The sequence below is a fragment of the Hyla sarda genome, chromosome 3, assembly GCF_029499605.1.
Source record: "Hyla sarda isolate aHylSar1 chromosome 3, aHylSar1.hap1, whole genome shotgun sequence".
Classification (NCBI taxonomy): Eukaryota; Metazoa; Chordata; class Amphibia; order Anura; family Hylidae; genus Hyla; species Hyla sarda.
In genome coordinates, this window is record NC_079191.1 from 288,650,434 (window position 1) to 288,667,019 (window position 16,586).

At 42.8% G+C, this 16,586-nt stretch overlaps 1 protein-coding gene across 1 annotated transcript in view; it reads left to right on the forward strand.

Annotated features, from left to right (window-relative positions):
- The window catches only part of DMBT1 (deleted in malignant brain tumors 1), a 222,876-nt gene that overhangs the window by 124,753 nt on the left and 81,537 nt on the right, over nt 1–16,586 (forward strand). The window contains exon 11 of the mRNA XM_056563617.1: nt 7,435–7,470. Within this exon, the coding sequence (XP_056419592.1) occupies nt 7,435–7,470 (36 nt within the window). The remainder of the gene's footprint in view (nt 1–7,434; nt 7,471–16,586) is intronic.

Here is a 16,586-nt window from a genome sequence, read left to right on the forward strand (position 1 = left end):
TTTTTTACTTTTACTTTTACATTTTTTTACTTTTTTTTTTTTACACTTGAATAGTCCCCATAGGGGACTATTCATAGCAATACCATGATTGCTAATACTGATCTGTTCTATGTATAGGACATAGAACAGATCAGTATTATCGGTCATCTCCTGCTCTGGTCTGCTCGATCACAGACCAGAGCAGGGACGCCGGGAGCCGCACGGAGGAAGGAGAGGGGACCTCCGTGCGGCGTTATGAATGATCGGATCCCCGCAGCAGCGCTGCGGGCGATCCGATCGTTCATTTAAATGGCGAACTGCCGCAGATGCCGGGATCTGTATTGATCCCGGCACCTGAGGGGTTAATGGCGGACGCCCGCGAGATCGCGGGCGTCGGCCATTGCCGGCGGGTCCCTGGCTGCGATCAGCAGCCGGGATCAGCCGCGCATGACACGGGCATTGCTCCGATGCCCGTGGTTATGCTCAGGACGTAAATGTACGTCCTGGTGCGTTAAGTACCACCTCACCAGGACGTACATTTACGTCCTGCGTCCTTAAGGGGTTAATGGGGTATGGCGCGGCCGGCTATTAACCCTTTTGATCGCCGCTGTCAAAGCTGACAGTGGCGTCTAAAGGAAGCTCCCTGGTGGTCCAGTGGGGTGGATCGCACCCCGCAGCGCGATTGCTGGGGGCGATCCACTGTGGAGGTAGCCGGAGGGCTTACCTCTGCTTCCATGCTGGCTGCTGTGCTCTGAATGATAAAGCCTGAGCACAGATCACACAGATCGATATGGTTCTATGCAACCATGTTGATCTGTATGAGGAATCAAATGATTCCTCCTAAAAGTGCAAAAAAAAGAAAAAGAAAAAAGTTTGAAAAAGCACACACATAAAAGTTTATAGTTTACACAATAAAAATGAACATATGTGGTATGTCCGACCTATAAAAATATATAATTAATTAAACCGCATGGTCAATGCCGTACATGCAAAAAAATTCTAAAGTCCAAAATAGCATATTTTTGGTCACTTTTTATACCATAAAAAAGTTTATAAAAAGTGATCAAAAAGTCTGATCAATACAAAAATGGTACCGATAAAACTTTAGAGCATGACTCAGGAACCAATTACCAGTTTTCCATAGAGATATGTACTCAACATATGATGGTCTTGGGGCTCCGGAACCAATTACCAGTTTTCCATAGACATATGTACTCAACATATGATGGTTTCAACATACAATGGTCCTCCAGGAACCAATTAACATCATATGTTGAGGGACCATTGTATTTTGTATAGACAAGCTTTGGGGATTCCTCCCTTTATCAAGTCAAAAGCATTTCTGAGCACACATAGAAACAAAGAATAAGTCGGCAGATAAGTACCATTTGGCCCATCTAGTCTGCCCAATAATCGGAATCCTATCAATGGTCCCTGGTCCTATCTTATATGAAGGATAGCCTTATGCTTATCCCATCCATGTTTAAACTCCTTCACTGTATTTGCAGCTACCACTTCTGCAGGAAGGCTATTCCATGCATCTACTACTCTCTCAGTAAAGTAATACTTCCTGATAACACACAGGTTCCACCTCAAAAAATTTGTAGAGGTCAAAACAACAGATATGGAGAATCCACACTAAGTTGGGCCATAAATTGTATATCTATAGGACGATAGACTACATGGAGAAGGGTAAGAAAGGTGGGAGCAGTGGTGAGAACGGTAATTAAGCAGGACTTGGGGAGATGTAGGAGAGAAGACAATCCAGCTGCAGGACCATAGACTACAGATAAAGAATGAAATGGGGGACGGAGGGCTGAGAATGGTGTTACAGCAGGACATGGTGAGATGCAGAAGAGTGCTTAATTACCATTTCACCCCTATCTATGCAGTCCCTTGTCCTATAGCTATACAATTTATGGCCCAATTTAGTGTGAATTCTCCACTGTGTGTTTTTTTTCTTGGGTGCTCAGAAATTCTTTTGACTTGATAAAGGAAGGAATCCTGAAAGCTTGTCTTTACAAAATATTTTTAGTCCAATAAAAAGGTATTACAAGATTCTGCAACATCCTATGATTTAGCATTTGCATCACTGGACTAACACGGCTACTCCAAACTACTATCCTAACAGCAGCACAAGTTGGGTATATCTTCCCCTGTGAACTGGTAGGACAGACAGTTAAAGAAGTTAAGCAAGTAAAATAGCAATGAATCACTAATTAGCCCCCTCATACTTATATAACAAGAAGTAAATATTTTAAGCTAAAATAAGGGAGGGATGTTTGTGTGCTGCTGTTAGGACTAAGAGAAAACAAATTAACATTAAGAAATTAATGCTTCCCTTAGGTCCTAACCAGCAGCACTAGTGGGGACTTAGCAAGAAGTTTTCCTATTGGAAAAGGACTTCAGGCTGAATGGAATTCAAAACCGACCACACCAGGTCAGTGACCCCTGAGGTCAATCCTGTAATGCTCACAAAAGTTAAGTGTGAGCTTCCAGGAGGCCACAGAGCAGTCTGTTCCAAGGGAATAAGGGCCTGCCAGGCCTAGCTAGTTGACACTGCTCTGGAATGAGCAATGACAAAGGCCGGAGGAGGCAGAGGTAACTTACTCCTTCATAGCCTCCTCAATCTACCTAGTCAGGGAAGGCTTAGAGACCTTCCTCCCTTTATGCCTGCCAAGGAAAAATATTAGAAGATTCTCTGATCTTCTGAACTCCCTAGATCACTTAATATAAATTCTCAACCTCTGGCCATGTCCAGGGCATGGAGGAATCCTACTCCTGGAGAGTGAGGAGAAAGACATAAAAAGAGGTAAAGTAACAACTTGATTACTATTATGAACTGTAGGCACCTTAGGTAGAAAGGTGGCTAAAAGGCATTAAAAAAACTCTATCTGGAAGGAACAGAGTATATGGTTCAAATGCTGAAAAGGCTTGTAGTTCTCCTATGCACCTAGCATTGTAGTTCTCCAATGTCATTGCCAATAAGAAAGTCACTTTCCACGGCAAACCTGAACTCCACCTCTTCCAAGGGCTCAGAGGGGGGACCACTTAACCCCTTAAGCACTGCTAAGAGATCCCACTGCAGTATAGGTCTTGAGAAACTAGGCTTGAAACATACGGTTCCCTTAAGGAACTTCTTAATCAGGGGGTCTTAATGTAACGATCTACTGAATGCTTCAGAAAGAGCTGAAATCTGCACCTTAAGTGTAGAAGGGCTGAAGCCTGACTCAGCCCGTCCTGCATAAACTGTAGAATAGCAGATAGCGGAAGGTCCTGAGGAACTTCATGACGAACACCTGCTTGACTCCATATACCTTGACTGTGGAAGGAGATCTAGAGTGTGAGTTCATAAGATAGCCCTCTAGACTTTAGAAGGGACTCCTCCATCTTCAGGCTGTCAGATTGAGTTGAATTATATCCAGGCAGAGCCGAGTGCCCTGGGACACCAGGTTCTGCATTTGGGGAAGTCTCCAATAGTGCCCTTGGCTCATTTACATGAGCTGGGTAAACCAAGACCTCTTGGGCCAGAAGAGAATCATGGTTATTACTGAAACATGGTCCTGCCGGATCTCCATCAATACTATGGGTATCATGGCAGTAGGAGGAAAGTTGTAGGCCAGCCTGAACTTCCATGCAATCGACAGAGCGTCTACTTCCAAAGGATTGTAGTCCTGATACAGGGAAGAATGTTTCCACTTTGGCATTGAATCTTGTCGCCATGAGATCCATGTCTGGATGACCCCACAGGAGAGCCATCTGATAAAAGATATTCTGATTCAGGGACAATTCCCCTAGGACTCAGACACCTCTGCTCAGATGATCCGCAACTGCATTCAGGACCCCTGAATGTGGACTGCCAAAGTGAGAAAAGATTCTGCTCTGCCTAAGACAGAATTAAACCTACTTCTGAAAGTAGGATATGAGACCTGGTGCCCTGTCTGTTGATGTAGGAAACGGCAGTTGAGTTGTCCGAGTGAACCTTCTTCTGATAAGGGGGGAAATGAAAAAGCCATCCAGATTACCCTGAGTTCCTCAGGTGGGATTACAACATCCTCTGGATGGGCAGCCCAGACTAGAAGGGATGTATCTGTCGTCAATAAGATCCAAATGGGTTGGAACAAAGACATCCCATCTTAGACCTGCTTCCACCACTTCAAGGAGTGGAGAACTTGAGATGACAGGGAGAGCTTATCTCTAGTCCTCTGGTAGTGCGATTCCATGGACTCAGAACTTCCATTTGAAGAGGGCAAATATGTCCACAGCTGCAGACATTAAGCCAAACATCCTCATCAGAACTAACTACCTAACGAGGTACCCTAAGAAACTCTGCTGCTCTGGAACGCATCTTCCTTCCTGGAGAAAGAGAAAGTGTCATATTGGCAGGATCTATTAAGAAGCTCACAAACCTCCTGGTGGTGGAGGGTGATCTCTTATTGCTGCCAATTTATTATCCAGACTAATTTCTGGAGAAAGGACTGAGCTTGCAGAAGATGAAGAATTTCCTCCGAAATTTTCATTAACATTCTGTCTGTCCTACCAGCTCATAGGGGCAGATAAACCCCAATTGCGCTGCTGGTTAGGACGTAGGGGAAATATATATATATATATATATATATATATATATATATTATAATTTACAGCTACATAGTTACAGTTCATAGCACATTGGAAAAAAGACAAATGTCAATCAAGTTCAACCAAGGAAGGGAGAAGGTGGATGAAGGAAAGGGTTATAGGTAGATGAAGAAGGGATGTGATTTTATACTTCTACATGTGCATTAAAGGGGAACGCTGGTACATAAGTACTTAACGCTAGGACTAACGCTAGGACTCCCACAATCTCCTGCTCGACACCCCGGATCTCCTCATGCACAGAATGACCTCTGCTCTGTGCACGGATTGCGGCCGACACCTTCCTCTGCGTTGCCCGACGTAAAATCCTCTGATGTTTCAGTGGAATATTTGGACCTCATTATCTTCTCTGAAGGAAATACTATAATCAGCAAAACATATTTTAAACAGGTGGACTGTAATAGCTTACTCATTTTATAAAATGGGGGGAAAAAACATTCCCTTTGGGCAATTCCATCACCTTAGACGAAACTGTACAAAAACATCAGACTACAAAAATCTGAGTAAGATTGTCACAAACAGACTCCCCTAAAAAGGTTATACAAAACAAATCATAAAAGAAGCATACAGGAGAGCATCCAAAAGTTCCAATGCCACTCCAGATACAACACTCCAGCGAACACTCAGATAAAGATAATAAGCAACAAAAGAAGTGCCAAGTCACTTACAGAAGAGCCATACTTTAAAGCATACTAGCTCCAATTTGTCTTTGCTGTATAAAAACTAAGAGGGAGGTATGTCCTAACAAAAAAGGTTGTTTCAGAAGCCATATTTCCATATGCAAGTGATGTGCAAGTATAAACCATGGGGCTACCACTTTTTCAAGCAGGTCCACAAAGGAAATCTTTCCCATAAGATCTAAGATGAATTGTGCATCCTGTTATGTAATTTATTTATTGGAATGTACCTGCCAACACCAATATGTAGGCGGAACTATGCAACACCTTCGGAGTAGGGTAAATACCCACCCGTATAATGTTACCCATGGGTTACAGAAGCACATCGTTTCCAAGCATGCCGAAAGACCTTGCGATGGATTTCTCAGAGTTTTCCATTAGATTATTGTGAAGATTCCTAAAGATTTACCAGATCAGTTTAAAAAATAAAAATAAAAGAATCATACAGAATATTTAAATTGGACCCAATGAGCCCATCCAGACTCAATTAATTATCAGACAGGATTTATGATTAAATCTCATTACCTTTTGGTGTTTCTGATTTATATATATTGCTTCATATATATTTCATCATACATTTTGTTCATAATTTTATTTTTTCCTGCATTTATACCCTCTGAACTGCCCTAGTTCAAAGGGGTACTCCAATGGAAAAAAAAATCAAATAAACTGGTGCCAAAAAGTTAAATAGATTTGTAAATTAATTCTATTTAAAAATCTCTCTCTGGGGTGATCGCGATACTGGTATCCGGCACTGCTTAATGAGAAAGCAGGACAGAATGCCCTGAGTTTCTCCAATTATATGTGATATCCTTATAGGCTGTTGTAAGTAAAACTGTTAACTGATCACTGATAGGATATAAGGAGTTTGAGGTATTTGGTTGGCCACCAGAGTGACGCAGATAGATGATTCCCTACATCCGACCATATAAATACCCCATGAGTGCACATGGAGAGTGGCTTGCCTCATTTTTTACACCTGATGACGGTGTGTGTACACCAAAACATGTAGAGGGGGGCAACTTTTCTTATTTTTAACTGTATGTATATTGTGCCATAATTATAATATTAAGACTGGTGACAAAAGAATCACCACGGTGGTGGAGCCTGACCGACCCCACAACTATTATTGTGGAATTATTTCCACTATATGCATATATGATATAGGATACATGCACTGTTTCAACAGCACTTAAATCACTGGTTCACTTATACTTCTATTACAATAAAAGCTAAGTTTTAGGGGAGTTTAATACTATTAGGGATTTCTGTACCCCGGGCAAATGCCCTTGGGGTAATTGTGTTCATCTATCATACATACACAAATCATACATACATACATACATTACATACACACACATCATACATACATGCACAAATCATACTTACCCACACAACATACACACATCATACATACACATGCATCATACACACACACAAAATAATACATACACAAATAATACATATACGCACACAGCAAACATTAACATATTCATCTAGCTTACACACATTACATACCGACATCATACACACACATTATACATACAATTATCATACATGCACACACATCACACACATATCACACAAACATCATACATATATCAATCTAGCTTACACACAAGCTTACACACATCTATCATACATACATTAATACATCACATACATACACACACCCTAGACACATCATACATACACACATCATACATGCACCCATTGCCTCTTTTGAGTCATGTTTTGTGTCCACAGAGCACTTTATGTCCAAATATAAGGTATTTCCATAAATTTTTTTCATTTTCACGACCCACTTTAAAGAAAGTTCATCAAGCACCTGTGAGGTATTAAAGGGGTATTCTGGTTTTATACATCTCATCCCCTATTTAAAGGATAAGATGTATGATCGCATGGGTCCCACCGCTGGGTACCCCCGCGACCTTTGTGCAGTCCCCGACCTTTTTTTTTGCTGTTCTGGCACCATGGGGGCTTCCTAAATGATTTGAAAAAAGAAATATAATGACCATTAATAAACGTTTTTCTGTCAGATTGGAGGAGCAGGTGTGTTCGCCGAAAGAGAAGGAACATGGAGAATTTTTTTTCTAAACATTCAGCATTTCTATGCTAATGATGATTATATTTTGATTTTCAGGTGCTCCCCCCAGTACAACTGAATGGACCACAACAGGTAAGATTGAAATGTCATTGTCAGGGGACCGACCAAGGGAAAGGGAGAGTGAGCCCTAAAACCAATCTCCCTGCCTACTTGCCCATCCACCCTAAACAGTGGATAGATAACTGGACGCCAGTCCCTTACTGAACTAGAGTGCAGGGGCTTAATAATAAATAGTCAGTCACAAACCAGAAACATGACAGGAACATACAACTCTATAATATATTAAGAGGACACAGATCAGTGAGCAGCACAAGGATCAGCGGTCATGAACAGAGGAAAATATAGATCAGCGGACATGAACAGAGGTCTCAGTGGTCGTGAACAGAGGAAACTATAGATCCGTGGTCGTGAACCGAGGACACTATAGATCAGTAGTCATGTACAAAACTCCAGAGATCCGAATAAAGTCTAAAAAGACTCCAAGAACAAACAGGAATAAGCTTATAGAACACTGTTCTCAATGAACACAAGACAGGATAAATTGCAATCCCTCAGAACACTTCCAGTAGACAAGGATGCCCCATTGAGCAGAAACAGGGATGCCATGTTACAACGGATACAACAGGATATAAATATAGAACACTGTTCACACTGAACACACAAACTGGACACTCTACTATAGGAGTAGCCATTAATAATAAAACCAAATAGACTACTTGCCAGCGGCACACTCCGCCGTGTACTCAGGATGCTGGCCCAGTAGGAAAACAGAAATATAAAACACAGAACTTCATATAAAACGGATACAAAAGTAAACACAGTGTGAATAGACACATAGCAGAAAGAAACACAGCTTAAAATCCACTAAGAGCATGCCCCCTAACATGGCTTAAACCAGAAAATACAAAGTGTATGCTAAAACAGAGATAGTAGATTAAAAGCTCAAATAAGGAGTCTTTTATTCAAAGCCTCCATTAGCAGCATAGCCAGCATGTTAGCAGCTAGACATCAGGAAGTCCACATGAAGTCAAATTAAGTCAGGATCAAATTAAGTCAATCACCAGCCCAGAGGCTAGGATGGGCTGACTTTAAATAGACACACCCTAAGGGCTATTGGCTAAAAGAGGCGGAGGCTGAAAAAACTCAGAGAAATTAACTATTCCCTGACCAGAGAACATAAAACAATTCACACACAGCAAATCCAATAGCTGTGTGTGAACAAAGACCAGGACAGACATGACAGTCTTAAACCAAAGTTAGAAATTCTAAAATGCAGCTATTGCCTTGAGTGCCTATGCACTGTTCAGGGATGTGGAATTTCTATCGCCCGACGCCCCGGACTAGCAGTTTTGGGCGCCGGGCAGGTGAATTTGTCCGGCCCTTAGCCCGGCTTCGGGCAAGCAGGGCCGGACCTGACAAGTGCCACGGCGATCTGCAGTCTGTATGGAGCGGGCACCCGACTCCTGCCCGCTCCATACTCTGCAGCCTGTGTAGCAGAGCAGGGGAGATGAGAAGCTGTGTATGTGTCTTCTCTCCCCTGCTCTGCAGACGTGCGGGGGGATATGAAGGGGGCGTGGCTTATTTCTCCCCGTGCAGATCTGCGTCCGTTGCCTTCGCTCCCCGCACGTCTGCACGGGGAGACTGTATGCGGCGCTCTGCAGTATGTATGGAGCGGGCTCGGGATTCCTGCCCGCTCCATACTCTGCAGCCCCCGGCTGTTCTCAGTAGCCGGGGGCCGCCGCTAATAGCCAGCATGCGGCGATCGCCGCAGCTGGCTATTAACCCTTTAGATCGCCGCTGTCAAAGCTGACAGCGGCGTCTAAAGGGACATGTGAACGCTCCCTGGTGGGCTAGTGGGGTGGATCGCCCCCCCGCAGCGCGATCGCAGGGGGGTGATCCACTATGGAGGTAGCCGGAGGACTTACCTCTGCTTCCTCCAGTCCCAGCTCTGTCATTGATAGATCCTGGCTGGACTAGGCTCTATCAATGGATCACAGAGCAGACAGATTAATTGAGTTCAATAGAACTCTATTCATCTGTCTGAGGAATCGAATGATCCCTCATATAAGTGTAATAAAGTGTTAAAAAAAAAATCATAATAAATAAAAGTTTTAATAAAAGTTTGAAAGACACACATTAACCCAGTGGTCTTCAAACTGTGCCCCTCCAGATGTTACAAAACTACAATTCCCAGCATGCCAGGACAGCCGTTGGCTGTCCGGGCATGCTGGGAGTTGTAGTTTTGCAACATCTGGAGGGCCACAGTTTGAAGACCGCTGCATTAACCCCTTCCATGTTAAAAGTTCAAATCACCCCCTTTACCTATATAAAAACATGTAAACATAATAAAAATAAACCTATTCGTTATCGCTTCGAGCGTAATTGTGCAACCTATTAAAATATAACATTATGTATCCCGTACGGTAAATGTAAAAAAAAAAATACCAAACCACAGATTTGAAATTTTTATAATATCCCATAAAAAAAAAAGTAAAAAAGCAATTAAAAAGTCAGATGAATACCAAAATGGTACCGATACAAAAAACAGATTATGGCGCAAAAAATGAGCCCTCATACAGCCTGGTATGTGGAAAAAAAAAATAAAGCTACAGGGGTTAAAAAATGGCAATTAAAAAAAATTAGAAAAAGTCCAGAATTAGTAAAACATGACGTAAACGATACAAATCTGGTATTGCTGTAATCAGGCGCCTAAAGTATAAAACTAACATGTTACCTCAACCACAAGGTAAATGGCGCAGAAAAGAAAAACCACCAAATCTGCAAAATTATCTTTTACTATTTCAATTTCACTTCCCTTAATATATATTTATATATTTTTTGGTTCGGAGAATATGTTATTGAAAAATTAAAAGGTGTCATTATAGTAGGTAGTTATGGCTATTATAGGGCGAGGAGGAAAAAATCAGAGCGTAAAAGCGAAAATTGGCCGGACAAGTGGATCGTCACGAGGGACAAGTAGATTTTGCTCCATTTAAGTCCCGTGGACAAGTAGTTTTTTATAAAATTTCCACACCCCTGACTGTTACTTAACTGATACCTAAGTACACTGCTAATCCAGAGGTGTTGACAGATCCTGGGCAGTCTACCAGAATCCTGTATAGGGGTGACTAATAGCTCACACAGATTTTATGTGTCAATGTCACTTTCTAGGTGGGCGCCTCTGCACATGGTTGTACAATTGTCACATACAATGCCATTCAATACTGCTTCTTAGATAGATTCTAATACAGTGGGGCAAAAAAATTATTTAGTCAGCCACCAATTGTGCAAGTTCTCCCACTTAAAAGGATGAGAGACAAAAATCCCAGAACCACACGGGAGGACATAGTGAATGACCTGCAAAGAGCTGGGACCAAAGTAACAAAGGCTACCATAAGTAACACACTATGCCGCCAGGAATTCAAATCATGTAGTGCCAGACATGTCCCCCTGCTTAAGCCAGTACATGTCAGGGCCCATCTGAAGTTTTCTAGATAGCATTAGGATGATCCAGAAGAGGATTGGGAGAATGTCATATGGTCAGATGTAAAGATAAGCGAATCAAAGCTGAAGAACCCAAATTTGTTACGAATTTCATGAAAAATTTGATTTGCAACGAATGTGAATATCACCGAGATTCTATAGCGCAAATCGCTTCATTAAAGGGGTATTCCAAGCAAAACCTTTTTTTATATATATCAACTGGCTCTGGAAAGTTAAACAGATTTGTAAATTACTTCTATTAAAAAATCTTAATCCTTCCATTAGTTATTAGCTTCTGAAGTTTTCTGTCTAACTGCTCAATGATGATGTCACGTTCCGGGAGCTGTGCATGATGGGAGAATATCCCCATAGGAACTGCACAACTCCCGGGACGTGAGTCATCAGAGAGCAGTTAGACAGAAAACAACAACTCAACTTCAGAAGCTAATAACTATTGGAAGGATTAAGATTTTTTAATAGAAGTAATTTACAAATCTGTTTAACTTTCCAGAGCCAGTTGATATATAAAAAAAATAGTTTTGGCCTGGAATACCCCTTTAACCTCCATTTAGTGCCAGCAGGCTCCAGGGCATCTAAAATGGTGGATCCACATGTCAGTACATGGGGCAAGGAATGCTGGGAAGGCGGGAAGGCTGGGCAGGAAGGCAGGTAGGTGATGTCACATATAATGGGCAGCCATATTGCGGCTCGTCACTTCATTCATTACACTGCATAGAGATAGGACGAATAGCCTCTGTGTGTGTTACACAGAAAAGATTATTACAGCAGTGTTTCCAAAAATACCAAAATCACATAGAGCTAAAACATTCATTTATTAAATTCCTTAAAACTCCCATAATTATCAAACAAACAAATACAGAAAAAATAGGAAAAATGTATATAGGTTCTCCTATGATTAACACCTGTATATCCCTATACTTTTCCCCGTGTATCCTATGATATACAGAGGTTCATCAGGGGATCACAAAAACTGTGAAAAAATATATATACAAATGCACGTGGAATGGGGAATGATGTGACAAGATGGTAAAAAGATTATTACACGCAATGCTGACACATAAATACACTGTGTGCATGCGACAATACAGACTTAGAGTAGCGAAGATATGCACATGGCAACAAGCCTTCAATAAATCACACAGAAGCAGACAAATAGCTAAACAAGTTGTTCGGAGCGTCTTAAAGGTTACCAGTCCTCCAGGCACTGATATGCCAGAACAAGATATCAACAAAGGTGATTCACTAATGGATGAGCACCATCATATGGATCACATTGGCAAAATCCTTCTGTATGCTAAAGGGAACCCGATGCAACCAATTTCCCTCAATAACACAAGCAGATAGTCCAGAACAGCACTGATATGAGAACTCCCAGTATTCAAAGACTAGATGACCAAAGATAGTTCACAATGCCACCTAGATGGTGCATAACTTTAGATACAGGGCAGATACAGTCAGTCCACCATAAGATGTTACTAGTGGAATACTAATCCCCAGTCCGGCATTTCACGAGATAACCTGTTCCGCGGCTGACAAGCCACGCCATCTGGGGCGTGCATTTGTAACCTCCAAGTCACTTTCTATAGCATTGTATTACAGAGAGGGGCAGAGAGTTGTGTGTTGCCTCATACATTTCAACAAGCTGCCTAAACTTCATAAACCTTAGCAAAGGAGGCAGGAATATTTTTTCAGCACATTTCTGTGTCTTTGTTCCACAACAAATCTGCCGGTTATACTAGTCTGTAGATGGTATAATACCCAGCAGTCCATTCCTAATAGTCTGTGAGAGAGTGCAGTTTTGGGTTTAGTGACCAGCAACTGTGTACTGCTGGTGTTTTGCAAAAATACGCATGTTTTAAGCATACTGTAGCGCATTTTTCTGCCCTCATAAGTGCATATCTGATACCTACATCTAAGTGGTATGCAATTTTGTACCTGTTAATCTGTCAAGGGCCAACATACTGTGAAAGGACAGCCAAAAGTAATCACCGGCTGGTGTTTTACTCAAAAAAAATTTGAAGCGTACAGTAGCGCATTTTTTTTGCCCTCATAAGTGCATACCACATACCTACATATAAGTAGTGTACTATTTTTTACCTGATAATCTGTCAAGGGCCTAGACATTGTGAAAGTCCAGGCAAAAGTACTCACCTGCTGCTGTTTTTACTCAGATACTTTTTTAAGTGTACTGTAGCGCATTTTTCTGCCCTCACAAGTGCATAACACATACAAACATCTAAGTAGTGTACTATTTTGTACCTGTTAATCTGTCAAGGGCCTAGATACTGTGAAAGTCCAGGAAAAAGTAATCACCGGCTGGTGTTTTTCCTCAGTGCTTTTTTAAGTGTACTGTAGAGCATTTTTCTGCCCTCATGAGTGCATACCACATACGTGCATCTAAGTAGTGTACAATTTTGTACCTGTTAATCTATCAAGGGCCTAGATTGTGTACTTTTGGCTGTCCTTTCACACTCTTGCTGCTGTTCTAGACAAATACTGTTTTAAGCGTAGTGAAGCGTATTGTGCTCCCCTCACATACGCACTAAGTATGTCAGGCAGAGAAGTGCAAGGACATGCACAGAGGAGTGGCAGAGGCCTAAATTCATCAGGCAGAGGTCGCAGCAGACTAGGGGCGAGTGGCAGCAGGAGTCGCAGCAAGATGCCTGAGCTCCCGATATCAGCTAACGATCGTGTCTCGACCAGCAACCCATTTGCCGTCATCGATTGGTTAACACGGTCATCCACTTCATCACAAGTGACATCTGGTGGGTCAACAGTTGGTGGGTTCCTCAGACAGAACTGGGGGCCTGATGGGATACACCCAAAATTATTAAAAGAGTTTAGTGGTGAGCTAGCAAAACCGTTAACAGATTTATTTAACCAATCAATGGTAACAGGAGCCATCCCGGAAGATTGGAAATTTGCAAATGTTGTGCCCATTCACAAGAAAGGTAGTAGGAAGGAATCAAGCAACTATAGGCCAGTAAGTCTGACATCAATAGTGGGGAAATTAATGGAAACCCTACTAAAGCATAGGATTGTGGTACATCTAAAATCCAATGGATTGCAAGATGAAAAACAACATGGGTTTTCTTCAGGGAGACCATGTCAAACAAATCTTATTGATTTTTTTGACTGGGTGACTAGAAGACTTATCAATAAACTACAGTCATTGAGCTTGTATTCCAATATTGTTGAGTGGATTAGGCAGTGGCTGAGTAACAGACAACAGAGGGGTGGAGAATATTCAGCGCAAGGTCTTGTCACCAGTGGGATACCTCAGGGATCTGTACTGGGACCAATATTGTTTAATATCTTCATTAGTGATATTACAGAAGGTCTCGATGGTAAGGTATGTCTTTTTGCTGATGACACAAAGATATGTAACAGGGTTGATGTTCCTGGAGGGATACACCAAATGGAAAAGGATTTAGGCAAACTAGAAGAATGGTCAGAACTCTGAAATTTAATGTGGATAAGTGCAAGATAATGCACCTGGGGCGTGAAAACCCTAAGGCAGAATATAGATTATTTGACACAGTCCTGACCTCAGTATCTGAGGAGAGGGATTTAGGAGTAATTATTTCAGAAGACTTAAAGGTAGGAAGACAATGTAATAGAGCAGCAGGAAACGCTAGCAGAATGCTTGGATGTATAGGGAGAGGTATAAGCAGTAGAAAGAGAGAAGTACTCATGCCGTTGTACAGAACACTGGTGAGACCTCATTTGGAGCATTGTGCGCAGTACTGGAGGCTGTATCTCCAGAAGGATATAGACACTCTTACCAGGAAAGGTTAAAGGACCTTAACATGTATAGCTTGGAAGAAAGAAGAGACAGAGGGAATATGATAGAGACTTTTAAATACATAAAGGGAATCAACACGGTAAAGGAGGAGAGCATATTTAAAAGAAGAAAAACTACCACAAGAGGACATAGTTTTAAATTAGAGGGGCAAAGGTTTAAAAGTAATATCAGGAAGTATTACTTTACTGAGAGAGTAGTGGATGCATGGAATAGCCTTCCTGCAGAAGTGGTCGCTGCAAATACAGTGAAGGAGTTTAAACATGCATGGGATAAGCATAAGGCTATCCTTCATCTAAGATAGGGCCAGGGACTATTCATAGTATTCTGATTATTGGGCAGACTAGATGGGCCAAATGGTTCTTATCTGCCGACACATTCTATGTTTCTATGTTTCTAACCCTCAGTTGGCATGGCCCAGGAGCAGCGGTGTTGCCAGCATTTAGGGTCCTGACGTAGACACTGTTGAGGAATCTGAGGAGGACATCAGTGACGTGCAGACACTTGTTGATGATGAAGCCGATCGCAATTGGGAGCAGGGTGCAGAAGAGGCTTCATCATCATCATCATCATCATCATCATCATCTGGAGAAGAGCATTTCAGGTTGCCCGTGAGGCAGCAGCTGAGCCAGCAAGGTGGTAGCATGGTTGGCAGTCAGCATGGTGGCAGAAGTGGAAATTCTGGAGCCAAACGTGCCCAGGGGAGACCACCTGCTTTGTGGCAGCTTACCTTCCCGGGAGGTAGTGGAACAGGGGTTCCTGGAGACAGCGGAAGTAGCAGTCAATTAGTGCGGACTGTTGGTGGGAAAATCAGCTACTCGGCAGTGTGGCAGTTCTTCATCAAGCATCCGGAGGAAGTTAACATAGCCACCTGCAAGATATGTCGGCAGAAGGTGAAGCGTGGTCTGGGTCCCAATGTTGGCACCATGGAACTGCGTCAACATATGCTGCACCACCATAAAGTGGCCTGGGAGAACCGTGGCTCCGATGTAGTGGTCCAGCCTGCTACATCACCCAGTGGCACACCGTTCCCTCTTTCAGCCAGCCAAGGCTCCACCACCTCAGCCGAAGGGAGCTGTGTGTCATATCTTCCTTCTGTCGCTCCAGATGTTCCTGCTTCTCCTATTTTTAGCCAGCCATTCCGCCAACAATCCATCGGCGAAACCATGTCCAAGAGACAACAGTATGCACCCACTCATCCAACGGTGCAGAAGCTGAATGTGATTCTGTTTAAGTTGCTGGTGCTGCAGTCCCTCCCTTTTCAAGTAGTGTACTCTGCACCTTTCAGACAACTGATGGCTTGTGCCGAGCCGAGTTGGAGAGTGCCAAGCCGTCAGTTTTTTGCGAAGAAGGCAGTAACAGCACTGCACAATTTTGTGGAAGAGAAGGTGGGTCAGTCCTTGAGCCTGTCGTTGTGTACCAAAGTGCACGGCAGCGCCGACATCTTGAGCTGTAACTACGGTCAGGGATAATACATGTCCTTTACGGCTCACAGGGTGAATGTGGTTCCTGCACAGCCACAACACCAACCTGGACAGGTCACACCGCTTACTCAGGCCGTTGGTCCTGTGACAGTGTGGGACTCCGCCTCCTCATCCTCCAACGAGTCCTCAGCCTCCACTGCCCAGACAAGTCTCAGTGGCCCTTCAGCATACCATGTGTGCAGGGCACGGCGGTGTCACGCTGTTCTTCACATGGTTTGCCTTGGCGAATGAAGTCACACAGGGGAGGAACTGCTAAAACTCATGTGTAAAGAAATTGGAGCATGGCTTACTCCACAAAAACTGGAAATGGGAACCATGGTGACTGACAATGGGAAGAACATCTTGCATGTGCTGTGACTGCGAAGGCTGAGCCATGCCCCCTGCATGGCACGTGTTCA